The sequence below is a fragment of the Sceloporus undulatus genome, chromosome 1 (genome assembly GCF_019175285.1).
Source record: "Sceloporus undulatus isolate JIND9_A2432 ecotype Alabama chromosome 1, SceUnd_v1.1, whole genome shotgun sequence".
NCBI classification, from domain to species: domain Eukaryota; kingdom Metazoa; phylum Chordata; class Lepidosauria; order Squamata; family Phrynosomatidae; genus Sceloporus; species Sceloporus undulatus.
Genome location: NC_056522.1, coordinates 265,672,832 through 265,700,576, shown reverse-complemented (window position 1 = coordinate 265,700,576; position 27,745 = coordinate 265,672,832). Strand labels below are relative to the sequence as shown.

Sequence of the window (27,745 nt, the reverse complement as noted above, 5' to 3'; positions counted from 1 at the left end):
AGCACTCACAGAGGATTTGGGTCATGGCTACTGTTTGCGCTGATATGGCAGAAAGGACAAAGAGCAGCTTGGAGGAAGGAGGCAAAGGAATGTGAGAGTGGAAAAGGATTATCTCCACCCCCACTCCCCATTTCATAGTCTCACTCCAGTCCCTTCCTCAATGACACAAAGCACAAACTGTGCAAGATCATGATTATAGATGTCCCACATCACATGAAGTTTGCCTATTACAGGTCAGAGAACACTAGTAAGTATTCTGCTCTTCACTGGTACAGACATGCTAACTGATTTAAGTGGCTCCAGAAATTATATTAATGTATTAAGAAACTATATTGTTACTGAGCATAGAACTGCGAGATTACATTTCTATAGAGTACTGTGTGATCTGCTTCATAAGTTCCAATCTTGTTTTTGCCTTCTAGATAATCACACATAAGAATCCATATCATTTTCATTTGTACTTTCATACAGTGGGGGCTGGGTAACGTTTTTCTCCCCATCTCCAATCCTCTCTTTGTGTACACAAAGGTGAGCACCCTCCAAGGGTCAAAGGGCCATTTTCGGCTCCTCTGATCTCTTGGCAGGCTGCAGCAGCATGCCTGGAGGTGCCTGGAAGTGATATTTCAGATGGCTATAAGTCTTTTTTTTGGTCAATGTAGCATGGCTTTGTGTCAGGTTTTTTTGCTTTGTTTTGTTTTTTGGCAAAACAAGCCTCCTGGAGTCAATTTTCATCTGAAAAATTGATGCCTTTCAGCCAGATTTCCCCCACCTGCTTTAATTTTTGAAAGGGAGATGTGGGGTGCTCTGGGGGCAAGGGTCACAATAACCCTCTCAACAGCAGTATCATTCCCATCCCTATTGTATACTGATTATTTGGTTCTGGTAATTTTTCCTTGGGCTTGGAATAATGAAAATGTTGGTCCTTCAAGTAACTGAAAGATGATATCTGCATCATGTTTATAGTTATATTCAACAAGATTAAATAAAATGGAAATGCAGTGTGATCAAATGACACACACTATATTCTCAGTGATTCCTCTGTATTATTATTTTTAAATCCCTGTTGACTGACTATGCATTTTTAACATTCCACTTACTGGAAGGACATTGCCTCCTTCCTGTCTAGTAAACTGCCATGTGACAGTTTCTCTCAGGTGAGTAGTCTACAACAGTGGCTCTTAATCTTTCCCTGACCCTCGGCCATGATCATTGGGGCTTCTGATGGTTGCAGGGCAAAAGAAGTGGAGGACCAAAGATTGAGATTTACTGATCTAAACAAAAGATGGCAGGACCATCTTGTCAGGGATGATGGGAGTTGTAGCTCTTCACCTCTGGCTTGAACTCACCACCTGGTTGTGCACCGCGCTGACCAGTTTTGGCCAGTTGGTTATAGCTTAGCAGAGTTACAGAGAATAAGCTGAAGACCCCGACAAACTCTCCAAGCCTTCTCACTCTTGCTTCCACAGAAGTCTTCACCCTTCTTCAAGATCCAGCTGGTTCTTGTAGCTTCACCCAAGACACCAGACCACTCAGTAGTCTTAAATAAAAGATCTACTTTATTCTACTATATACAGCTCCAAAACTATCCAACAATAACAATACACTACTCCTCACTCTTTCCACTCTTCAACCCACACAATACATTGGGATGCATAGTCATTATTATAGTCAATGCATGGTACCACCCACTGTTGTCTGTTTCCACCCAGTAGGCGTGTACATCATTCTCATTGGTTCTCTTGGTTCATCCTTCAATTAATGATTTCATCATCTCAGCCTTGACCACTTAACAATTGTCAGGTGTGTCCAATTATCCACTTTACATTTCTTGTCCTTGGCATTCAGGACTTGTTAATTGTATTACCATTTACACCTGTGTGGTTCTCAATTGGCTTCTGTTGAGTCATCCTGACTCTCACATACATGTTTTATTTCATTTACTGTATATCCCATGTTGCTTTTTCCTTGACAGAATTGGTCCTAGCCTTCAAACTAGGCTTGAACCTTGCAATCCATTCCAACATCCTTTCTCAGTCACTCAAAAGCTGAGCAAAGAAGAAGAAGAAGAAGTCATGATAGTTTCCCCCATCCTCATCCACACAGCAAATTAATATAACATCTCTGCTCCATTAATCTACTGGGGAAGGGGAAGCAGCTGGAAAGGTATTATAAGAACAAAACTTGGTTTTCAGCAAAGTTTGGGAACTACCCCAGCCCCATTGGTATGTTCAGGAACCATTCCCATCCTCAAACTCCAGTTTCATTCAAGTATTGTTTTCGTTTATTTCCACAGAAACCAGTCACTCAACTCAGTGAAACATGTGGATTGGATACCGTAATCCAGCCCAGGGGTTGGCTTTTGATCTCCATCCTCAAATGCACTCCAATCTACCAGCTTTTCTATTCCAATTTGTTCCTCAGTACCTGGGAGAAAGGTTCCTGAGATGAACCCTTTGATTGGCTCAGAGAAATTACTCCACTGTGATTCTTTAGCTTTTTAAAAAAGAAAAACTGGTGAATTCTAAATCAATCCAAATAAAACTTTCTGAAGCTTGTCTTTCTCTAATCTAGCTGCATCCTCTCCCCAAGGTAATAGTGCCATGTTGCATACTTTGCTAGACTTGACTTGTTGTGGCAGGCTTTTCAAAAATACAAAAAAAAAAAAAAAAAGTCAGGAAGACAACATCACATGCTATTTATCAGTCAAGAATGAATAAAAAATAATATCAATCTGAATACATCAGAGTGACTAAAGATATATGCATATTGCTAAGAGACGTACAAACATTTTGTAAATTAAATCTGATTTAACAAACTGATGGCAATACAGTTGATGTATAAAAACTGTATTTAAAAAAGAGTTTCCGAAGTCAAAAATAATATGGCATAGATCACAACAATAGGAGTAACAAGCTGTGTTTAAAATATTTGCTATTATTATTTGTATATTTTTATTCTTTGTGGGAAAACCTGTAGCATTTCATTAATTAATAACATTATTACAGCCATTTGGCCAGCACAGTAGCATTTCAAGTTATCTTCCCAACTTTCTTTGGTTTTCTTGTTTAATTACCCTTGGAGTCAGGTTTTATTTCTGTTTTGTTGTCTTTACGTTACTTACCAAAAACATTGCCTACTCATAGTTCCATATAATTAAATTTTGAACATTTGTGATTAATTATTCACACTTTTAAGAGATATGTTCCAATTAGGAAAAACATTCCACCAACTCACCAGATGCTGGTCATTAAGAAGATGCACAACTCTTGATGTCCAGTCTCCCATAGGAACCAGGTCAGGAGACGTTCTATATAATCGTAACAGGCACAGTGCTGCACTCTGCTTCACACTATCCATGGTGTCTCTGGAAGAGAGATAAAACTATTCCTAGACCTCAAATCTCCAGAATTTGCTTGAACTAGCCAACTAGAGTGGTTAACTCAGATAATAATTAGGATGAATAAACAGTTACGAAGCCTCCCTTAGTTCAGCTTTCCAAAATCTGGTGCCCTGCAGATATGTTGGACTACAGCTGCCCTATCCTGAACCACTGTGGTCAGCAGGCAAACTGATTGCGGAAGATAGAACTAGTAGTCCACACTACAGTAGTGGGATTTATGGTCCACCATATCTGGATGGTAACAGATTGGGGAAACATGCTTTAGGTTATTCCAAGCACTGGACTCTTCTCCTGGAGTGTTTTGTTTTGTCCAGAGGGTGCTTAATACACAAGCTGAAGTTGGGAAAAAATTTCTTCTGTGAAAGGCTAGTTTTGTAGCTTGAGGCATATTAGTGTTCAATGTGTAAGAACAACAGAAATAAGTTTTATTTTACTGAAGGTACGTTGGAAGTTGTCTATAACAGGAGTATTTTATGACCTGAACACCATCTGTATCACCATTTCATATGAAATTGTTTATACAGAGCAGAAAAAAGAATTTGATGAACTACAACTCCCGAAATATTCAGGCCATGATGACCAGGTTTCATATGTGCCAATAGTCCAGTGGTTCCCAACCTGGGTCGGGACCCCTTTGGGGGTCGAATTACAGTTTCAAAGGGGTTGCCAGGGGCCCCCCTCAGAGCACCACTTCCCAAACAAAGGGCCCCCAAGCTAAGCCCATTAAAGCAGCAGCCACCTCCAGGCCCCTCAGGTGCTTAGCAACTTCCCACAGCATCCCCTTTCCTTCCTCTCTCAGGAACATTGGGCTCTGCAAAAAGGAAGAGAGACAGCAGAGCTAATGAGTTCTAGTTTCACTTTGAAACACTATCCCTCTGTCCCTCTATCCTGGGGCTTTCTGGACAGGTTTGTTCAGAGGGGGCTGGTCATTGCTATCCTCTGAGGCTGAGAGAGTGTTGCTCCTTGTCCAAGGCTCAAGGTTTTTGTGATTAATCACTATGCTGTACTTATGTTCCATCTGTAACAATGAAAATACCATTCATAACAGTAGCAAAATTAAAGTTATGCAGTAGCAACAAAATAATTTTATGGTTGGGGCTCACCACAACATGAAGAACTGTATTAAAGGGTTGCGGCATTAGAAAGGTTGGGAACCACTGTAATAGCCACACTCTTTCTCAGGAATGGGGAAAGTTACTTTTTGGGCTACAGCTTCCAGAACAAGCGGGGTTTGACTGGCTGAAGATTATGGGAATTGTAGTCCAAAATTAATTTTCCATGCTCTAATACAGAGTTAAACTACAGATCCATCTAGTCAAGTGCTGGCTCATTTGGCTATAAACAGCTGTCCAGAATCCTAGGCATACATTTGCCCAGGCCAGCCCCAAAGGTTCCTTTCATTTGAACCGGAGATGCCAGGGAATGAACCATATCTAAGGAATGGTTTGTCTGAAATCTTTATAAGTCAACCTGGGTTTTAAATGAATTCTTAGCATTTTGTTTTAAATGAAAGCTCTCTAGAAAATGTAACTATTACTGTGACTATATACACACAAATACACACAGCAATTGCACTAGCATAGAAATACGAGAGACTAATTATATAATTAAACAATAATCTCTAAATTTGGACATTTTATTTCTGACTGCAGATAAATTGTTTTAAGGATCATATCAATATGTTAGTAAAGTAGCACACAACATTCCTAGTTACATAGATTCTTCAGTGGCTATAAGACAATGGAATTCTTCCACAAGTACAAACTGAACTTACTCCCTCTGGCCTGCCCATACTCATAATGGAGAGAGGTGTGAGTAGCTGAAGTACAGGTACATATGTAATTGTGGCAGCCTCAGAAATGGTTGCTGTCATCTTGGCCATACAAGAACACAAAAACAGACAAACTTCCCAATCCACATATTCCTTCTTTCAATCCAGGAACATTCATGCAGAGGAAGTTTGACAAGGTTACTGCCTCTAGAAATATCTTTAACCTACATCCATTTTAACCTATGCTGGGTTAATCTAAGGAAAAAGAAACAGAGTGGTGCTACCACCTCTTCCAGCAATGCAGTCAGCCATCTGCCATCAGGCATTTAGATTTTCTAAGGCCTGTTTTAGACCATAAATATGTTTACAATAATGTGTGAACTACATCAGAAAGATTCTTTTATACAGGAAAAACATTTGTCTGGCACTGTGTGTCAGCTGCAAACATCCACCATATTGACCAAGTGCATGAAATGTACTTCACATCAACACTTAAGTAAGCATTCTCACTTGTTGGAAGGCCCAAAATCTATGGATACTGCTGCTGCCTACCCAACTAATTAAGTAAATATATTTCTGTTTATAAAAATGCTCAGGCAGTTTACAAAATGCAGCAATATAAAACCTTTGTGAGCCCCAAGATACTGAAAGCAAGGAACTAATTCATACAAAGGAAACAAAAACCAGCCACAAGAGTCAAGGATACAACCCACACAAGTAACAGAGAAAATGCTTTCAAAAAAAGACGAATCTCCACACTTTAAAAAAACCACAGCACTTGAAGAGGACTGGTGGACCTCCTTTAGGAAGTGGCTCCAGACCATGGGCATCAATAAGAAGAGTCAGGCAATTTAATCATGCCAGCATTTAGATGCCTGTCTCCATCAGAAGAATTAGTCTAATTGCTCTTTTATTAGCACTGGAAATCTATAGGCATTACCTACCCAGCTACAAGTATCTTTGGAATTTCTCCAGCAAATGCTTCTGCCATCTCTCTGCTACCCACGTTGGCAATGCAGTGTAAAGCTAGTCCCATAAAAGTGGGGTTGCGGCTGGCTAAGTCATTCTTAATTGCATTGTTTATCAGCCGTATCAATTCACTGTTTGAATTCACAAGTACAGAGATGAACAGGTAGCCCTGGAATTAAGAGAAGAATTAGTGGTGGGTAGGAGGGGAAAAGTTTAATATGCATACTCATAATTTCTAAAAATGCCTCTTCAGCTATAACTTAAATTAATCAGTTCTCTCATCACTAAATCCTGGTCAAAAGTGATATACGTCCAGTGCAACCAGTTTTCATTCTTTACAAGGAAAACCAAATATCAGGTGATTGGAGACAGGTAGAATATTGCTGAGCTCATGTTCAGACACAGGCAGATCAAAACAATTTAAGAAAGTCTTCCTGAATGGGTTCCAGAGTGTTGTTTATGAATGGAAAGCACTTCTGAATGGAACTGCCACTTCCTTCCCAAGCTGACTGCACCTCTTATTTTTAGAGTGGCCAGGTGTCCATAATTATAAGAGATGTACCCTATTTGAGGGCCAGAAAACTTGTCCCTTATGGAGCTGGCAGGTGTCCCTTATTATAAAGGATGTCCCCTATTTGAGGCTTGGAAAGCTTTTATATAGACTAAACAGGATGCCAAGCAAACCTATGTTCTTGAGTGTAGGCCCTTCATAAAGACTTAAATGTGTGCAACATGTAATTTATGAAAGTGAATAATATGCTAATTTTGCATCAAAATACATGGGTTAACTGAAGGTTAACTGAAATAAATACTTTCATTGGGGTATTTGGGTAGAACACAAGCTTGTTAATAACTATTTTCTGATTGTCAAACCCTCCATGTCACAAATTTTGACAGTACCTTACTGCTGTTTTGAAAACGTGGCAACATTAACTATACTGCAGGGTGCTCTCCTGTCAAAAGGGTCCCCTGACATTTAGAAGCAGCTTTTCGGAGGAGCACAAAAATCCAAAGAAAGGAGCTGGAAGCAACTCTGTACTCCTGAACACAACTCCACACACAGTCCTTTCAATCTCCACTTTTAATTTTACAGTTATAATCCAGCTCTTTCCAACTCTTTGATACTTGGGATTATACAAAGCCTCATCATTTAAGCATACATTTATATTAAGTCATATTAAGGGAAAGCCAGAAAAAATATGGTGATAACCTAGGCTGTATCTGCCATAATTTTAAAAGTTTGACAATTTGAAACCACTAGCTTTCTCCCACTCACACTTTTTGCCTTGTTTAAAGATGAAATTCCATTTTGGCATATAGCTGGCCTATCTCTCTTGCAGATTTTATCCACTATAGTGCATCAACTGCTGGTTGGAAATTATCAGCCTGGAGTGAGGAGTTGGGTACCAATCTTGCCTATCATGATCAGCTCTAACTGAGCTAAAGATTCACCTTAAACCCCAAACTGCCATGTGGGATTCAGATTTATGCAGTGCATTGTCTTGATGGGCACTTTTTTCCAACACCCTATTTGGTGGGTTGGAGCTCTTTCCACAAACATATGTGAAATGGACCTATTCCCACCATCCAATTTTCTTCACCTCTTAGCCCCCAAAAAGGCTTTGATATCTATAACATTTTGGTAGAGTGGCAGCCTAGGAGTAGGATGTTCTATGTCATCCAATAACAACAGAGAAAAACACTGCACTTTTCAGTGGTGTACACAATGCAAAACTCAAGAAATAAAGGAAACATAATTGCTTTATTCATCTTTCACAGTTCACCCAAAGCTAATGGAAAACTGTATTTTTTCATTGCTATGCAAGGATAAGACATTACTTACAATTTGCTTCTCTGTGTATTTGTTCGAACTCAGTAGATTCACAGCCTCCATGTGGCCAAAATCAATATCATGCCCCAGGAGGAAGATGAAAAGCAGCTTGCAGACATATTTTTTCTTACTGTAGCCATCAAGGGCTTTATCACCTAATGAGCAAAATAAAAGGCATAAACATAACTCCAACAGAAACACTATAATTCCATTCAGATTATCACACTGACATAAACCATCACTGAAGTATTGCTAAGGCACAAGACTGGTGTGACTGGAATGGGTCCCAGAGCATGATGTAACACATGCAAAAGCTAAATAGATCTGCTTAAACAGATCAATATCTAGATAGGAAAGAAATTTGGGAATCCTATGTTCTTTACCCTCATCTTGATCACAGAGAAAGATGGGAGAAATCTCCTTCACTGACTCATAACCAGAGAGGAGGAATAACTCTGAAATCTCAGATTTACACACAAATAATAGGTACCTTGTGATCCTGTATTTTTGTATTTTCTGTACCTCCTTACTGAGGAAAAACACAAACATTCCCTATTTCCCTCCATAACACTCCAAGCTATTTCCAAGGCTTGCATCTTTGGCATGCCATTACACAGCCCATCTCCTCTGTCAAGTAGCAAATCCTGTTACTAAATTTCATCTAATCAGTCTGTGCCAAGAGAAAGAAGGGATGTAAGAAAAATAAATAAAATTGAGCTAAAAACGTAGAGCCTGAAGCTATGTTCTGGTGAGCCTGCCCCTTTCCTTGGAGAACGTGACAAGATGCCATCATTATAAAACTAACATGTCCCTTCTAAATACATCCAAACTATATGAAATCTTGACTCATGTCAAGAGTAAATTGGTTATGGGAGGACAGCTCTAGGGATCCCTAAATTATTCACCACACTGCATGTGTTAGGATTTTATAATTCAGAGAAGTAGGAATATGATTACAGTATGTTTGTTTTCTTCAGGATGGCTACAAGGAAAGCTGATCAGAAAAAAAATGATCCTGTTAAAAATATATATTGAAATCTCCTGTTGTTAGAATAAACATCAAGAAGTATATAGCTCAGAAGCAGAAACTTTGACACATGTCTAATCCATAGTGCAGAAATAATTTAGTTTGACACTGCTTTAACTGTCATGACACCATCCTGTGGAATCCTAGGATTTGTAGTTTGTTGTGGCACCAAAGCTCTCTGACAGAGAAGGCTAAATATCTCACAAAACTACAAATCCCAGAATTCCATAGCATTGAGCCATAGCAGTTAAAGTGATGTCAAGTGTAGAAATAATCCACTAAATGCTGGATAGAACCTGGTTTCACTAGCTCCCATTCCAAACAGTTGACTGAAATTCCAGATATAAGTACTTCTATGCAGCCATCAGTTGGTCTTCATAGACTCGCTTTTTTGATCAAATTGTTTGGGCCAGATTATCAGTGGTTCAATTAGCAAAACCGACTGAAACCCCTGTTTGGGTGAGAGACTAACACCAAGGCAGAAAGTGCTGCTTGATTCCTCTTCTCCAGTCATGTGCTGAATCTCCATTGAATCCTCCATTCCTGAGTCCTCCAGTAATAGATGGGAACTACTGAGCATGTCCAGTGAATGGGTCTGCTGAAATGATTTCTTCTGTGGATTGTGAATGTTTTCTAAACCTACTGTGCTGCCCATGTTTTCAACTGAAATGCTTTCTGCTTGTCTTTCTTAGTTTCAAATAGACATGCAGAGACACAATTATTTGTACTATGTGCTACTTCACATTTTTACTTCTGAACATGGAAATGGGTGATTTGAGTAGGTTTTGTAGTTAACTGGCAAAAGACTAGATATCAGATACTCCTAGAGCTTGCTCCTGTATCATAAATGCTTTTTTATATACCTGCCTGCTCAGATTTGCAGGTATGCTTTTATATCTCTCACTGCAACAGGTTGCAACTGATTGTTATTTTTGAAATTATCAATATTTCATGTATTACTGGAGAAACAGTAATAATGCATGGGATCAGGCTAGTTGCAGGTCTGCAGTCTGTTGTACTTTTGTCTTCTATTTTTTATTTATTCAGTTTCTGTTTTGCCATTCTGACAATTGTTCACATATGCATGCCAAGAGAACTCTGTTTTTGGAACTGATCCGGGCCTCCAGCACACAGGGAATGTGGCTTTGTCTACACCCAGAAACGCATCTTCAATTTATTCACTCTCGCAAAACATTTCCTTCTGTTATGTACTGACACATCATTTCAAACATATTGGCATAAAAACTGGACACTGTGCTGGATTAGCCAGAGGTCAGGAAGAAGCATTTGGGTTGAATGTATTTTACATTCCATTCAGTGCTGCCTGAAGATGCTTCCACTACCGTTATACAGTACATTAAATATTACAGCACTGTGGAAGCAAAGAGAATTCTTTGCTAAGCAATCCAACAGACTCCTAGTCAGGTTGGTAAGGGACAACAGCTGCTAATTACTTATCCAAGACCTGTACTAAATTAGACATATTTAACAGACCTGTGCATTTGCCCAGCTACTTCAAATAAACAATCCTACAGACTAGAAGCATGACTTGAATATACTCTAAAGAGAAGGGCATGCTTCAATCAATGGCCTGTGAAACACACAAGCAAACAATATGATGTCTTGTTTAGATTTCTGTAATGCGCTCTACATGGGGTTACCCTTCTATCAAGTTCGGAAGCTTCAATTGGTTCAAAATGCTGCAGCAAGGTTGGTCACTGGAACATCTAGGTTTGACCACAAAACACCAATATTAAAATCTCTTCACTGGCTGCCGATCAGCTTCCTGGCCCAATACAAAGTGTTGGTTATTACCTTTAAAGCCCTATATGGCTTGGGCCTGAGTTACTTGAGGGAATGCCTTTCCCTACACAATCGGCCCCACACCCTCAGGACATCTGGGAAGAAAGTTTTAGAGAGTGCAAAAACTAGGTTAACAACAACTTCCCACAGAACATTTTCTGCCATAGCCACCAAGTTATGGAAAGACTTGCCGGAAGAGATCCGTCTTATTACCACCTTAGATACCTTCAAGAAGGCACTCAAGTCGGATCTCTTCCGGCGAGCCTATCCACCAAATTTGCTGTAAAATATCCCACCTCATTAGTACTGTATGTTTTATGAAAGTTAATTGTATTTTATTAACCTTATTGTATTGGTAATATGCTATTGTTTTTATTGAATGTATTTCATATGTTTTTATTGTTGGAATAATTAGTTTGTTGTAATCCCGCCTCAATCCACAGGTAGAGGAGAGAAATAGAAATAATTTTTATTATTATTATTATTATTATTATTATTATTATTATTATTATTTTCAACAATAAAGTCTGTTCTTAGATTTCTCCTGCATGTTTCCCCAATTGTACTATTTAGCTGCACAGTGATGATAGCTTGGTGACACAGCTGCAGACTAGTATTCACTGCAAAATGGCAACAACTATGAAAAAGCAAAATGTTATATAAGAACAGGGTGAGTAATTCAACTGTAAGGAACTAGGAACATGTTTGCCTCTTGGCAATTTTCCTTCTTAGCAAAAAGACATTCAGAAGCCCTACTACATACAGCTGGCGGCACACGAGACCATCTTCATCCTTATATAGCAGATAACTGGTGAAGTAGTACGAATGCAGCAAGGGACTCATTTATGACCAAAATACCAAAGTATAACCTAAAAATAATCTCTCTTAGGCAAACGTGATGACTTTACTCTCTACACTGTAATATTGCCACGACTCTCAAATTGAGGAAAGAGAGATGGATCATTTCCCTGTACCAGCAAAAAGAGAACAATCTTGCAAGTTAGGGACTAGTGGACATTTTACTGTACTGTCAACTTTGTTGTAAACCACCTTGGAAATTTTTTGGTTAAGAAAGAGAAACCTCTTGGTCTTCAACATACAATTTGGCCCACAAAAGCTTCTGTCAGTCCACAACTATTTTAGCTGCTCTGTGATCAGCAACCGGACATAACAGGGTATTTAAAAGGAACAGGGTATTTAAATGTATTTAGCCTTTAAATAATCCTTCAGAGAAGTAAGCTGTGCACTTATTAAAGGCTGTTGCATGGACCATAGCTGTGCACTTCATGGGCTCTGCCGTTTTTCTTGCATGGTGGAAAAATGTGCCAAGCAGGCAAGAACGGCACTCACCCTGCCAATGTCCTTGCCCCCTTGGCCCCACCCACTGTTGGAAAGCATCCCTGTCCAATTGGCTGCTGGGCCAAATGGTGCAGAAATGCTTTGAGAATAAAAAATAAAATAAAACATCACTCTCACTGAGTTAGGTTCAAGGGTATAATATTTTGTAGAAGTGTGCGTATCTGTCGGTGCACACTACAGTCCCCCCTCCATATTCATGGGGGATAGGGGAATGAGACCCCTGAGAATATGGAAAAACTGCAAATAACTCCACCCCCCACTTAGAAGCCAGTTAAAGGGAAGGGTGAGTGGGGGAAGAGGAGTAGGTCTGCACATTCCTTTTTTCTCACCCTCCTATCCCTTTAATTGGCTCCCTGTTCTTTCTAATCCCCAATCCTCTCCTTGGGTAGCCCAGGAAGAGGACGGGGAAGGCCCCTCTGAGATCCTTCTCCTCCCCGATCCTTTCCCTGGGCATCCCAAGAAGAGGATGGGGAAGAGAAGGCAAGAGGTGCTTTGTCTCCCCAATCCTTTCCCTGGGCATCTCAAGGAGAGGATCAGGGAGGAGAAGGCAAGAGGTGCCTTGGCCCCTCTGAGACTCTTCTTTTCCCCATCCTCTTCAGGGAGGAGAAGGGTCTGGGGTGGGAGGGCACCTCTTGTCTTTGCCTCCCCGATCTAGCCCAGCCAGGGCTGCCCAAGGAGAGATCAGGCAGGGAAAGGGAGGAGGAATGCCCACATTAGTGGCTTTGACCTTGCAAATAATTGAAACCGTGAGTCTCAAGACCGTGAATATGGAGAGCCAAATGTATAGGCTTATTTTCAAACACCTCCATCAAAGGACATAGTAAAATAGCCCTTGTACTTAAACTGTGGCCATATTCAATTTGTGATAGCCATTTCTGTTGGTGATAACATATATTAATTTTGAATGCATGAGTCGTAGTAGGCATCAGAGTGGTCAGTTTCTTACCACTCTGTAATTTCAGCAGCTACTGCAATTGCAGTTTCATGGGAATTGGAAGAAGATGTAAAGTCTTTCTATGAATTCCAAGGTATAGAAATGATTTCTATTCACATTTAATGACTATATATTCTGTATATATTCCATGATTTCTCATTGCCCTTTTGTATAATCTCACTCTACTGCCATCAGGCACCTTTACTTTACTACTCAAGCATTATTATTTTAAGAGATGCTTCAAACACTCTTGTATGTACATGTGAAAGTTGGTGTATGCATTCAGTAAATCTTACTGGACAGTCACCATCCTGACTCCAGCACATTTTCCCATGAACTCAGAGCTTAGCCATTCAGAAAACAACTAGAAAGAAACATTGCCTTAGCAGTTTATCTTTTTCTATCCCACCAATTCTGATGCCAGAGACCAATTCAAAAGAAACAGGAAGAAAGAATGCAAGTCAGCATTTTCCATATACAATGAGTGAGTCAAAAGGAGACTTCCTTTTCTTGGAAAGGCTTTTTGTTGCACTGACCTAGCTCATCATGCAATTTTTTACTCAAAAGAGGGCAAAAGCTTACAGATCTACTTTCTTCTGATCTTAAATATTCTAAATTATATTCAGAGGTGGCTACTAGCAAACCTTTTTCAGTTATATATACAACAGGGGAATAAAAATATTTTTAAGATTTAAAAAAAACTCAGATTACAAGAATTGATGAACTGATGTTTTTATGTTTCAACTGAAAGTCTACAGGATACAAAGTGACCCAGAATCATTAAGAAACCAAACACACCAGCAAAATTAAAGGTTATATTGGGATAGATTCACCTAATATAGATGGTACAAGGTTACTATGTAATGTAAAGATGAAGCTTCTTGATCCATGGTATGGTTTGCCTCTACTTTGGACTTGTTCAGAATTTATACTGAAAAGTGTAATTCTGACAAATACATTTGGAAACCCAACCCAACTGTCAATTGTAATATGTGGCAAGGTTGTTGTTTCCAACAGGCTAGTCAAATTCGGTTTAAAATTTCTAGTTTATACTTTTAATGTTTTGAAAATGGCTTGCTCCATTTTTAATTAATCTCCTCCCCCACAACCATTTAACTGTGTATTGCCATGGGGGTCCTTTTAGCCAGAAATATATTTCAATAACTATCAGCTACCAGATGTAGTGGTTCCATATTAATTTCTAGGCTTAATTTAAAATACTGTTTTTGAGCTCTAAAGCCCAGAAAGGTTAGAATGAGATCACCTGTAGGATTGTTTCCACCCATACAAGCCTGTCCAGGCCATGGCATTAGACTCTCATTACTTTCCAACCCACTTCTAAAATAGCATTTTTAACATTGCATAGTTTTATACATTGTAATCATTAATTGCTGGAAACCACCTGGTGATTATTTTCTGTTTAAACTGTAGGAATCAGACATATGAGACACATCTTGTTTCTGATCTTCATACTTTGCTTCTTTTAAGACTAGATTACTGTACTGAGCTCGACACTAAGCTCAACTGAGGGTGTGCAGATAACAGACTGGATGCAGGCCTACAAAATGAAGCTGAATCTTTATAGGCTGGAAGCTCTGTGGATTTGTGGTTCTCCAGTCCAGAAACTGGGCAAGCTACTTGCCCTGGATGGAGTGCACTCCTCAAGAGACAGCAGTCCATAGTTTTGGAGTACTCCCTGGCCTGTTACAGACAGCCAAAATAAAGCTGCTTCGAGTCACAGTGGAGGTATGGTGTTTCAACGATGCATGCGTCCTAAGACTCCAGAAGCAACACCAAAGCCATGCTCCAGTCCTTAGGGCTGGAGCGTGGCTTTGGTGCAACTTCTGGACTCTTAGGATGCATGCATCATTGAAACACCATACCTCCACTGTGACTCGAAGCAGCTTTATTTTGGCTGTCTGTAACAGGCCCTAGACCCATCTCTGTCACTAGAGTCCAAGATGGACACTGTGACTCATATGCCAGCTACAGTTTTTCAGGAGAGGGATAACTTAAACACAATAGGTTATGCATGAGTAACTTCTTGATTAAACTACTGCAGCATAAATTACTATGTGGATCTACCCTTGAAGACAATTCAGAACCTGCAGCAGAATGCAGTAGTTGATTGCCAACTGGAACTTTATACAGAAACCATATAACACTGACCTTAAAACAATTGCATTGGGTCCCAATTGGCTCCTGCTCTGAATTCAAGATGCTGGTGATAATATTTAGAGCCCTACATGCCTTAGAACCTTGCTAACTGGTGGAGCTTGTCTTGATATTACAACTACTTGAGGTTTAAAGTCTGCTAGAGTGATTCTCTGTCTCTCTCTCTGTTTATCTCTCAGTGTTTGGAATGACTTGCCAGAAGAGATTCACCTATTATCCTCACTTGATGCTTTTAAAAAGGCGACAAAAACCTTTCCCTTGCGGTAGGCCTTCCCCGATTGATAATGTCTAGAACCAATTGAATCCCCCTCTTTTAATTATTTTTCTTTTTTGTGATTTGTTTTTTAATTTTGATGTATTGTTATATACTTTTTAACCATCTTTTACTGTTTAATTTTATAGTTGGGAGGAAGGGTTGGGTTGGGACCTTGTGGGGCTTTTTGTTTTTATTGTTGCATATTGTATTAACTTTGTTGTTACCCGCCTCGATCCTCAAAGTGGAAGAGGTGGGATATAAATAAATAAATAAATAAATAAATAAATATGATTATTAGCATTTTTTTAATCATTTCTTGACCCATCAAGGCCCCCAAGGCAATGCACAGTGAGTAAACACAATTTAAAAACATTAAATAACTAAAAACTATTTAAAATGCTCTAGTTGTGTAAATGCACTAAAAACCCATTAAGACTTCCCTTTTAAAAACAGCTCTAAAACTAAACTGTTAATGAAACCCCCTAGATTTAAGATTAAAGGGCCAAGCAAAATAGCATAGTCTTCCCTGTCCACTAGAAACTCAGAATGGATGGAGCCAGGCTGACCTCCTTTGGAAGGGAGTTCCACAGGTGAGGTGCTGCTACAGAGAAAATCCTATTACATACCATCAGCCTGGCCTCAAGAGTCCAAGAACATCCCCAAACTACAAACCCACCAGGAGCTGAGCAGAGATGAGAAAGCAGTGTGCCTCAAATTACAGAGCACTAATGGCAATTAGTGCAGGCCATACCAGGGTAAATGAGGGCCCGAACAGACAGGCCCAAATAAAACTGTTTCAGGTCACTTTGGAGGTATGATGTTTATATAACACACATATCTTAAGAGGCCAGAAGCTGCGCCAAAGCTGTGCTCCAGTCCTTAGGACTGGAGTTTGGCTTTAGCGCAGCTTCTGGCCTCTTAGGATGCATGCATCATTTAAATAGTATACTTCCAAAGTGACCTGAAACAGTTTTATTTGGGCCTGTCTATTCCGGCCCTGAATCGATAGTCTTCGAACTCTATATGAAGCAGTTTCCTATGTTCCCTATCTAGTTCGATGATCGCCATACAAAGTCTTCTCAGGCTTGCCAAATTCATCATAGATCAATGGGAATATTTTATTGAAGGGAAGTAAGTATCTGGGCAAAGCTTGAGGGAAAGAAAAACCATCTTCAGCTGATGCATAACTAATTAAAGATAGAAATGTATTTTAGCTTATGCAGCTTTGGCTTCTCCCTCTGGACATTTTGAAAATTAAGAACTGAGTAATTTGATTAATGTCTGGCATTCAGTTAATAACACTAATATCCTAAAAGATCTGCTTTAAATTGCACGTAAAATTATTTCAAATCAGCATGTGAAAGCCGGCGTGACGTAATGGTTTGAGTGTTGGACTACAACTCTGGAGACCAGGGTTTGAAACCCTGCTCAGACAAGTTGACCTTGTGCAAGTCACATGCTCTCAGCCTCAAAGGTAGGCAATGACAAACCTCCTCTGAACAAATCTTGACAAGAAAACTTTATTTTCCAAACCTTAGATTTGCTATAGTGTTTTGTGTTTTTTTCAGGCTATGTGGCCATGTTCTAGAAGAGTTTATTCCTGACATTTTGACAACATCTGTGGTTGGCATTTTAGATTTGCTGTTTAAGTATAATTGCAGTAAGGGCATAATTAACATTTTGAATTAAGTATGTGAAGCCAACATCTATTTGCATGACTGAAGATGCTGTATCTAATCCTTAACTGTAGGCAACTCTAGCCTGACCTTGCAAGCTGCTGGATGAAGCAGTTTCCCCAACTGAAATAACTGCAGTATTACAGATGTACTACACAGAATATCATTACATTATGAAAATGATGTGTTTCTCTAAGAGTAGAAATAGATTATATGATTGTGTTTTTGAAGATTTTTTTTTTTTACTCTGTCGGCACAAATTAAAAATCACATCCAGATGAGCACAGCTACGTTTGCTAGAGCACAGTGCCCAATAAACAAACACTACAAATATTTAAGATGCCTAGTCATGGTACTTACAATACATTACATTTGGACATTAGAAAAATGCTACTCTCCATTTTCAATCCAAATATTTTGGCAACTTCCAAAATTTAAGTATGTTAACAAAAAGATGCTTAGAAACCAGTTGCTAAAGCCACATTATCCCTATTCAGGGCTTCAGAAATTAGTTCTGTTGTCCTCTACAGAAGAAGGGTGACTTCTTTGGAAGTTGTTTTGTTGTTGTGTACATACAAGTCATTCCAGCTCATGGTGATCGTAAGGCAAACCTATCATAGGGTTTTCTTGGCAAAGGGCAGCATGAAGCTACCACTGACAATCCGGATTGGGGCCACAGTAACTGCATAGCACAGCCCCAATCTGCCTTTTTACCAGCCAAAAAAGAAGTGGTAAACAGCCGCTCCTTTTTGCACCGGCATGAAACCGGCTTTTTGCCCCTGCTGCAGCTAGAAGCCAGCTTTTTATGAGGTCTTTAGACTGTTTGCTTATTCCAGCCCTATGTCTTTAGACTGTTTGCTTATTCAGGTCCTTCAACATGCTGTACTTCATTTACCTTTGGTGTATGGGGAGTTGAGATGACATATCCTAATAAGCTAATTCTGTATAAACAAATTATATAGCATAATGGAAGAAACCCAATATATATGACAGTAGATTCCTTAAATACATTTAATGTTTAAGTTGTGAATATAATCCCCCAAACCGTAGGTTTCCAGAGGCACTGATATATAATTAATTCCAATATACTAGCTCTAGTCTGCCATGAAATGGCCTGCCCACTCCTAATTGGGTTGCTACTCAGGCTCCTTTTCCAAGAAGGGCAATGCCACATTCAGTTGACAATGATATCTGCATCAGGAGACAAACCACTATCTCTTCTAACCAGTGTTACTCAAGAACATTTTCTTATCTCATGGAATGTGCCACACTTACACTGTCTCCATCACTCTGTGTTTTACAGGATATGTAAAACAAGACTGGGTTGTATGACTGCTAGCATTTTCTTAATTTTTTAAAAAAGTTATTTTTTTTCTTGTCAGGTTAAGAAACACTTTAAACAGCTTTGCCGGGAAAAAGATAGGAAAAAATAAGCAGCAGCAAAACTAATCTCCAAACATTGTGTTAGCGTATAAACAGACTTATGCCAAGCAATACTTTTCCTTTGTCCATCCAATGAGAAAAACATATTCTACAGAAATGGACTGCTGATAGAAGCTACTGTTTTACTTTTCACCTTTCATAGTAAGACCTCAATAAATTTGTGTTTTGCTTTCAGAAAAGAAAACACATGAACGTGCTTAAACAGGAGGCAAGCAGAGATCTCAGCAGGAATCAAGCAATAGTCTGCTACTTGGGTATTCCAAAACAAATTTACTATGTTTAACTCATGTGTTGTAGTGCTTCCAGTTACTGAAACCCATTACTCTGAACCTTACCAGCCAATACAGTAGAAAATGAGGTATGAGAAACTGTGGCTCCCCAGGGCCTGCCAAAACCTAAAGCAAGACAAGCTCAAACATCTCCATCTAAATTGTAAAAAAGCCTATTATGTATCCAAAATAGGCACCAGAAAGAAGTCCTGCATTATTATAGTCTATTATGCATTCAGATTATGTACAAGAAAGAAGCCACATGTGAATTTAGCTATCCCAACATGGCTCTTCTCTAATTTGCAAGGGTATAATCAACTACTCAATATACATGCAGTTTTAGCAAAATCCACACTTATCTTTTACACCCATCAGGTACATCCATGTACCTGAAAGACATCCATACATTGGTAACTGCCAGATGCTAGTCTGCACTCAACCCAGTTCAAAAATTATTTGACTAGAGGCCAAAGGAGGACAGAAGTTGTTTGTGAGAGCTTTCCACACAGAGCTATTATATTCTCTTCAAATCTCTGAAAAGTCGATCCATACTATGCTAGTTCCATGGCAGCTTCACACTCAGAACAGACAGGAAAACCATAGAGGACTTTCAGATCTGAAGTGAAATAACCTTAGCCTTAAGAGTTCTGAATTATCTCTTTGAGGTGTGTTGCTTTGCACAGAACAGCATACAAGAGATGCTACCCACACTTTGTAGTATGGCCAGAAAAGAGGAGTGGCTTGCTTATTTCAGCTGAAAATAATCACATTATTAAGAAACAAGGCATTTTTTAAAAGACTTTTTATTGAATTTTGACAGGAGATTTCATAGCAACAATTTTGTCAAATACTAATAAATAGATTTGCCTCTTCTAGCATGAAATTAATATCTCCCCATGCCCATACATCCACCTATGCCACATAAACAATTTAAGGATGAAAGGAAGGGGAAACTCCTCACATTTCTACACAAGTGAAACCCATCCAAAATCAGCATGTAGACCATAATTGGAAATATAAACAGATGGGGTTAATCTTCTAACAACAGCCTATAGCAATGCTCACACAGAATATATTATGTTATTGGAACAGTCCAGGAAAAGGTCTGAAATCCCAGTCGTCACCTCATTCCACCTTGCTCCAATAGTGACTAACAAAAGCCTCATTCCTACTACCTTTTAAACCGGATTGTGGCTTGGTTCAAAAGACCCTGGTTCCCACAATCCTGATTTCATCCGCTTCTTTTTTGATAAATCAATTCTGTGCAAGAGCGAACCAGTGCAGATTTAAATCTGCTCCCTATGACGTGGGCAAAGGTGGGATTGCCCCCTTTCCCAAGCTTCCCGGGGGGGGGGGGGTCCTATCTGTACAAATGTGGCTGCTGCAATGGCTGCAGCTGCCAATGCTGCTTCCCTAAGCACCATTTCCTCCTCCCAGGGGTTCACTGGGGAGCCACCTGAAAACCCCCAGGTACCTCAAGGGACAGGCGGTGGGATGGCACCAATGGTCCAGTGCAAGGATGGCCTCCCTCTCCCAGAGGAGGCCAGTGGCCCCCCTTTGATGAGCTACTGCTGTTGCCACCTTCCGCAGCCACATGTCTCGCCATGCCATGGAGGGTGAAGTAAGATCAGGTGCGGGGAGGGAATCCCCAACACTGCAGCCTCTAGCCCCTTCCTCAGCATATTGCCAGAGAGGCTTCGATCGGCACAAATGTAGTATGAACCACGCTCTGCTGCTGAACCAATTCATCGATTCAGCTCGGAAACCGTATTATCTGTAAGTGGGAATGTGGCCCAAGTATAGCACAGATGGTTGTAGAAGCACTCAAGATTATTGGGATGTATGTAAGAATATGATTAAAGAAGAATATTAACCCAGAAGAAACTTTAAAAAGATTCTGCAGTTGAGCATTAAGCCAGAATCACCTGCAGTCTGCTGTACCTTCAGTTCTCATAATCTAGTCTGTTGTCTTTCAAAATACTTGTTTATCTGCTGCGGTTTGGCTCCAGGAACCCTTGTGGATAACAAAATCTGTGGCAGTACAAGTCCCGTTAAATCCAAGGGCATAGCAAAATGATATCCTTTATATAAAATGGAAAATGAGTTTGCTATTGAGAATTTATACTTTTTAAAAATATTTTCAAGCCGTAGATACTTGAATCTATGGATAAAAAAAATCCATGGATAAGGAGAGCCGCCTGTACCATTTATTGGTCATGCATTATAGTTAATACAAAGGGCTTACTTGTTATTGGAGGGACCACACTACATAGACATATCATGCTCACGTTGATTTAACTGTCAGGACTCCATCCCATGGAATTCTGGGATTTGTAGTTTGGGGAGGAACATGGAAATATAGGAAGCTTTAGTACTTTAGGTTAGGGATAAACTAGAAGTATGTAGCAGCTAATTCAAAGGATCTAATCAAACTGCAAACCCTAGAATTCCTTATGATGGAGACATGGACATTAAAGTGGCATCAGACTGCTATAACCATGGTGTAAAGATACACCTTGATTGCAGTCAGATACCATATGACTGCAATGATGCCTCTAAAGAGGAAAGAACTGCCTTATTTTCCGGCGTATAAGACGATCCTTACCTTTTCCAGTTAAAATATAGAGTTTGGGATACACTTGCCGTATAAGACTACCCCTCTTCTAACGCACACCAAATAAAAATTAAAAAACCATCAGATTTGATTTCAATATGGTAATTTTAATTCAAATGCTTATGACATGCAGGTACTTAGCAGGAAAACTTGTTGTATACAAAGCCTGTTGGATTGGTCAGCTTTCCCTGCCTGCCCAGCCCTTCCTGTCTCCAAGACTATCAGAGTGGTAGTGCAAACATGTCTCTTTTTCCATACCCCAGATGCCTGCAGCTTCCTTCGCCCTTCACTTACGCCTCCCCGGTGAGGCGCCCCCTCACCTCGTCATCGGGACCGCATTAAGTCACTTTTTTCCATGAATCCTGGTCAGTGGATTTTCTTCTACCGTACTTATACAGTGCCATCCTTGGTGCTTTCATACGGTCGCCGCATACGGCGGGGATGCAGCCACGGCGATCATATGCGGCGATCGCAGATTCTCCAGTCTGGCTCGGAAGTTTCAGCACCTGCCCCATAAGATGACATCTGGAGTATAAGACGACTCCCGACTTTTGAGAAGATTTTCCTGGGTTAAAAAGTAGTCTTATACGCCAGAAAATACAGTATATCATCCGCTACACTTATTTGCTTGCTTTTATGGACATTCTTTGAACAATGGGAGATTACAAGAAGCATTCCACATTCCTAATACTTTGGACCTTAATAATCACATCTTCATAATTATCATTCTTTAAATGCATTCACGTTACAGTAAAATGAACAGCAGGTAATGTACCGTGATATGCAATGACCCAAAGTCAGAACTCAGAAATATTTGTTTCTGATTACAACTGCTATGCACATTGGAGGCCATGCTGATTGGGAGTTTTAGGAGTTGCAGTCCAAAAGTAATTTTTTCAAGCTTATCCCAAGGAATATTAAAAAGGCAAATAATAGTTACAATGTTAACTATAGAGTTTGGAAGAAAAAATTTATAAACAATGTGTTACTTGTAACTACTGTATACACTCATGTATAAATCTAGAAATTTTAGTCAAAAAAATTGACCCCAAAAAAACTGGGTCGACTTATCCATGGGTCAAAAAAGGAACCACTTTCTTTCTCTGGGGAAAGTGGGAGAGGAGCACCTAAAAGAAGCACCAACTCTGTCAACCATCCATGGCTTGAAAAGCCCTTCTACTCTGTCCCTTCTACTCAGTCCACAATAGCTCCACTTCTGACCTTTTTGGATGCTTGGGTTGGAAAAGCACAAACAGTTATGCCTGGCAGAATTTTGTAAGTTCTTTGGCATAATTTTCCTTTCTGTCCTTTGTTACATGCCTCTAAGTTTTACCCTCGACTTATACAAGGATCAGATCAAAATCTGTATTTTGGTTCCAAAACCTGTCCTCAACTTACACACGAGGTCGACTTATAGTCTAGTATACACAGTAGTATCTTTTTCCAGTAACAAAGGCAAAACTATGAAAAGAGATAGAATTCAGAGACATAGCTGTGTTAGGGGCGAAAAAGATGGGCAAGAAAAAGCGGCTTGAAGCTGCCATTTCCGAAGCCACGTTGAAACCCCACCAACTGCACCGCACACTTCCAAGGTGGCTGGAGTGTGCATGTCATGAGCACATGGCACGGCTTCAAGCTGCACTGCTGGGTACTTTTTTTTTAAAACTTTCCCCCAACCAACCCTGTGAACCTTCAGACGACTGAACTGCCAGTGACTGCCATCCCATTGGATGGCTGTCCCTGTATCTGCACACATTTGCATGTGCAGTGCTTCACTTGGACAGGGCATCGGAGCAGAAGTGAGCCCATGCAAATGCTGGCAAGGTACAATCATGCCCCCTTCACTCCATGCCCCCTCTTTGACTGTCTGTTTCGTGTATGTTCTACTCATCTCCATGAGAGGTGTCAGTTTCTCTTTTGGGCATTGCCACCTCACCGACTGGGTACAGCAGCTCTGTCCCTTCTAAATTCATGCCTACGACGGGGTGTTTAAATGCACAATTAGGGTCAAGGTTTGAAAAGAGAACCCCTTTAGAGCTGCTCTGGCATTGGTGCATTTGTACATACATGGAAAGGTGTGCACTTTCTGGAAAGAAGAAGAAAAAATCCAGCTCCTTTTTAGTCCAGCTTTTCTCCCTATAACGTGGCTTGGAAGTACTTTCTGGCCGGCTTCAAGGCATGCATCGTCTAAATGCCCTGCCTTGAAGCCAGCCAGAAATGTGCTTATTTTGACCATCTGTTTCACCCCTTTGTCTGGAATATCAGTATGCAAAGGTATCTTGTAGCACCTTTGAGACTAACTGAGAAAAAGTTGTACAATAAACTCTCACAGTCCTAAGGTGTATCCACACTGCCGAATTAAAGCAGTTTGACACCACTTTGACTGCCATGAGTCTATCCTATAGAATTCTGGGATTTGTAGTTTGGTAAGGTATTCAGTCTGGTCTGTCAGAGAGCACTGGTGTCTCACTAAACTACAAATCCCAGGATTCTGTAGGATAGTCAAGGCAGTCAAAGTGGTGTCAAACAACTTAAATTGTGCAGTGCATATACACCCTTGTCTATTTTTTCAAATGCAAAGGCATAAATATATTACTATTATTTATGTTACTATTATTTACTAGTTAAGCAAAATAAGAAATGAAGATAGTAACCATGCTTTTTCTGTTTTTACTATTTTAATAACAGCTTACCCAACTATAATACTTTTGGGGGATGGATATATATATTATAGGTATGGTTAACTCATAAAATATCTGAGTTCACTACCTCCTGTAAAATAAAAATCTAGAGATTATAGAAAATTTTGTTGCTAAAAATGATAGAACAAAGATAAGGAAGTATACTGATAAATAAAAAGGATAGCATGTAAAGCTAAATTTTATGTTTTATGTAACGATATCTGCAATATGTTACAAGATCTCATGTGATCTCTGCTTTTACTTTTGTGATGTATGTATGTGATGTATATATGTATAGTATTTTTAATAAATTTTGTGAATTAAAAAATAAAAAAATATGTTACTATTAACAAAAATTAATGATAGGTAACTTCATTCCTTTTTGCAGAGTAATTGTAACATATAGTTAATATGTAAGGCTTCAGTGAATACACTGCAATGCTCCTCTGCTTACATGAACCTGTTGTTCATTTACTCTGACTGGCAGTGGCTCCTTAAGGTTTCAGAGTAAGGGTTTTTTACCTTGACTTGGAGATACCATGGGTTGAAACCTTTTGCATAAAAAGCATGGTCTTTACCACCATGCAATGGCTTCTTTCTGAATTTGGCCCACGATACCAAGTAAGAATGCAACTCAGTATAAACAGTGTCTTAACTGTACAGTAATATTCTCCTAAAGGCACAAATAGATCAAATGAAATCTTCAAAACCTGGCCACAGTGAATTATTTAAAGTGTCTCCTTTTGATCCACAAATACAAAGTTGTTTAACTGCAGATTGATCTTCACTTCTCCTTCTGTTGAATTATTCTTCTGAAACTAATTTACTCCCAAATTTAAAGATAATATCTAATTGAAAAATACACTTTTTTGTACTTAATAAGTTTTATAGCAAACAAATATGATATATAGGATCCAAAGACTAGCATCAAATCAGCTTTTGATTTTATTTTCTATGCCCTAGTTATCTATTCTTAGTTTCTGAATCACTGTATAAATGAAATATAAGTTCTCTTGGTGAGAGCTACAGTCATTGTAACACTGTAAATTTACAGCACTTTATAAATAAAGGTTAATAATAATAATAATAATAACAACAACAACAACATACTAGTTGCTTACCTTTAAATTTGGATCGAATGTTTGCCAGTTCTTTGTTTATTCGCTTTATCTCAGCTTCTTTGCTTTTACCTGGAAACAAAGAAGTGCAATATTTTACACACAGCTTCCATTTTTGCAGAACACTAAATTAAAATATCAACAGAATTCAACAAAGAAATAAGCAAAGAACTAATGTTAGTAGATAAATACAGTGCACCCGCGTTATACGCGGGCATGCTTTACGCCGACTGTAAACATTTCAGTTCTTGCTCATCAAGTGCCCTAAGCATTTTTGGAAAGAAGGACAGCAGAAAATGCAAGGCAGCATGTGATAGCTTTTGACAGTAGAAAGTCATCAAAATGTGCTGGAATGTCTATTTGTTGTTTTTTAAACAGTTTATATTTTCACTGGTTTTGATGTTTTTATAGTTTAATCACTTTTTAAAAAATAGCTTTACCACATTTTAGAGAGCCAAAGCTGTGTAGAGGTGTGAATGTCAGATTAGGACTCTGAGAGACAAGGGTTCCAATCTTTGCTCAGCCACTGAAACCCACTGGATGATCTTGGGCAAGTCACAATCTCTCTACATCAGAGGAAGGCAAACCTGCTCTAAACAAATCTTATCCAGAAAACCCATGGTATGTTTATCTTAGGGATAACATAAGTCAGAAACAACTTGAAGCACACAATCACACACAACTGCCACCTTTTGAATGTGTGTATCATATTATTGTTTTAGCTATGCCTGTTTTAACTGTTTTAACCTGCCTTGAATCCCAAACTGTCTAGGGGAGGGGGAAGAGGTAAGACAGAAGTATAACAACAACAACCTGGTGAAGTGGCATGGATTATGTTATGCCCGATTTTGTCTATTGTGATGTACATGGAATTACCTCGGAAGACCATCTGGAAACTAGTCCTAGTATGTTAGTTGTACTGTACTTTGAACTGTTGAATAGTACAAGTTGGCAGAAATGCATCTCTGAAGATGCTAGCCACAGCTGCTGGTGAAACACGAGGAATCAATTCTTCTAGAACATGGCCTCATAGCCCAAAAAACCCACAAAAAAACTATAGATATGCATCTTGTTGGCTGAAAGCACTAGGTGGTTTCTAGTCCTTCTGCAATTACATTGGTAAATGCTGTTTTTTATCTTTAAACGCTACATGATTTAAGATGCACATACAGTGGGTCCTTGGTATCCACTGGGGTTTGGTTCCAGGACATCCCGAAAAGATATCAAAATCCTTGAATACTCAAATCCTATGAAATACAATGGCACAGTAAAATGGTGTCTTTGAAAACAGTGAAATGGTGTTTGTCAAGGTGCCATTCTGTCACCCATTCTGTTTAACATTTACATGAAGCTACTGGGAGAGATCATCCAGAATCATGGGGCACGGGTGTTATCAGTATGCTGATGACACCCAAATTTATTTCTCTATGTCCCTGAGTGCTGCAGTGACTAAGGATGGCATCTCTCCTCTAAATGCCTGTCTTGAGTCGGTAATGGGCTGGATGAGGGAAAGTAAACTCAAGGTGAATCCAGAGAAAATGGAGATGCTTGCGATAGCGACCCCTGGTCCAGAGATGAAGATTTGTCAACCACTCCTGGATGGGGTCACACTTCCCCTAAAGGATGAAGTTCGCAATTTGGGAGTACTCCTGGGCTCGTCTCTACAGCTGTCATCTCAGGTGGAGGTGGTAGCCAGGAGTGCATGGTACCAACTTCAGTTGACACATCAACTGGATTTCTGTAATGCGCTCTACATGGGGCAACCCTTGTACCAAACCCGGAAACTACAGTTAGTGCAAAATATGGCAGCAAGATTGGTCGCTGGATGCTCCAGGTCAGACCACATAACACCTATCTTGAAAGATCTTCACTGGCTGCCTATTTGTTTCTGGGCTCAATACAAGGTGTTGGTAGTGACCTATAAAGCCCTAAATGGCTTGGGCCCAGGGTACTTGGAGGACCGCCTCTCTCCATATAATCCGCCCCGCATACTCAGGTCGGCAGGGAAGAATTTATTGGAGGTCCCAACACTACGATATGTTAGGACCTTGCAACAGGCCTTCTCTATCTCGGCCCCAAAAACGTGGAACAATCTCCCGGACGAGCTCCGCTCCACCACATCTTTAGATCTGTTTAAGAAGAATCTTAAGACCTTCTTCTTTTCTCAAGCCTTCCCCCATGAGATGTTACTCTATGGTTCACCCCTTCTGTTAATGACCTTGCAATGTTTATGGATCCCCCACTCAGCTGGCCCTGTTATTGTATTGTTACTGTTTTTAAATGCTGTTTTTATCATTTTTTACTTCGATGTACTTTTGTCTAATCTGTGCGCCGCTTTGATCATTGGAAAAGCGGGATAAAAATTAAAATATTATTATTATTATTATTATTATTATTATTATTATTATTATTATTATTA

At 39.6% G+C, this 27,745-nt stretch overlaps 1 protein-coding gene across 4 annotated transcripts in view; it reads right to left on the bottom strand.

Moving 5' to 3' along the window:
- The window catches only part of AP2A2 (adaptor related protein complex 2 subunit alpha 2), an 88,897-nt gene that overhangs the window by 41,334 nt on the left and 19,818 nt on the right, over positions 1 to 27,745 (bottom strand). For all 4 annotated transcript variants that reach the window (XM_042441351.1, XM_042443023.1, XM_042442210.1 and 1 more), the window contains 4 exons: positions 25,330 to 25,398; positions 7,984 to 8,126; positions 6,116 to 6,309; positions 3,235 to 3,364 (listed from right to left, as the gene is read on the bottom strand). In XM_042441351.1, coding sequence (XP_042297285.1) covers positions 3,235 to 3,364; positions 6,116 to 6,309; positions 7,984 to 8,126; positions 25,330 to 25,398 — 536 coding nt within the window. The remainder of the gene's footprint in view (positions 1 to 3,234; positions 3,365 to 6,115; positions 6,310 to 7,983; positions 8,127 to 25,329; positions 25,399 to 27,745) is intronic.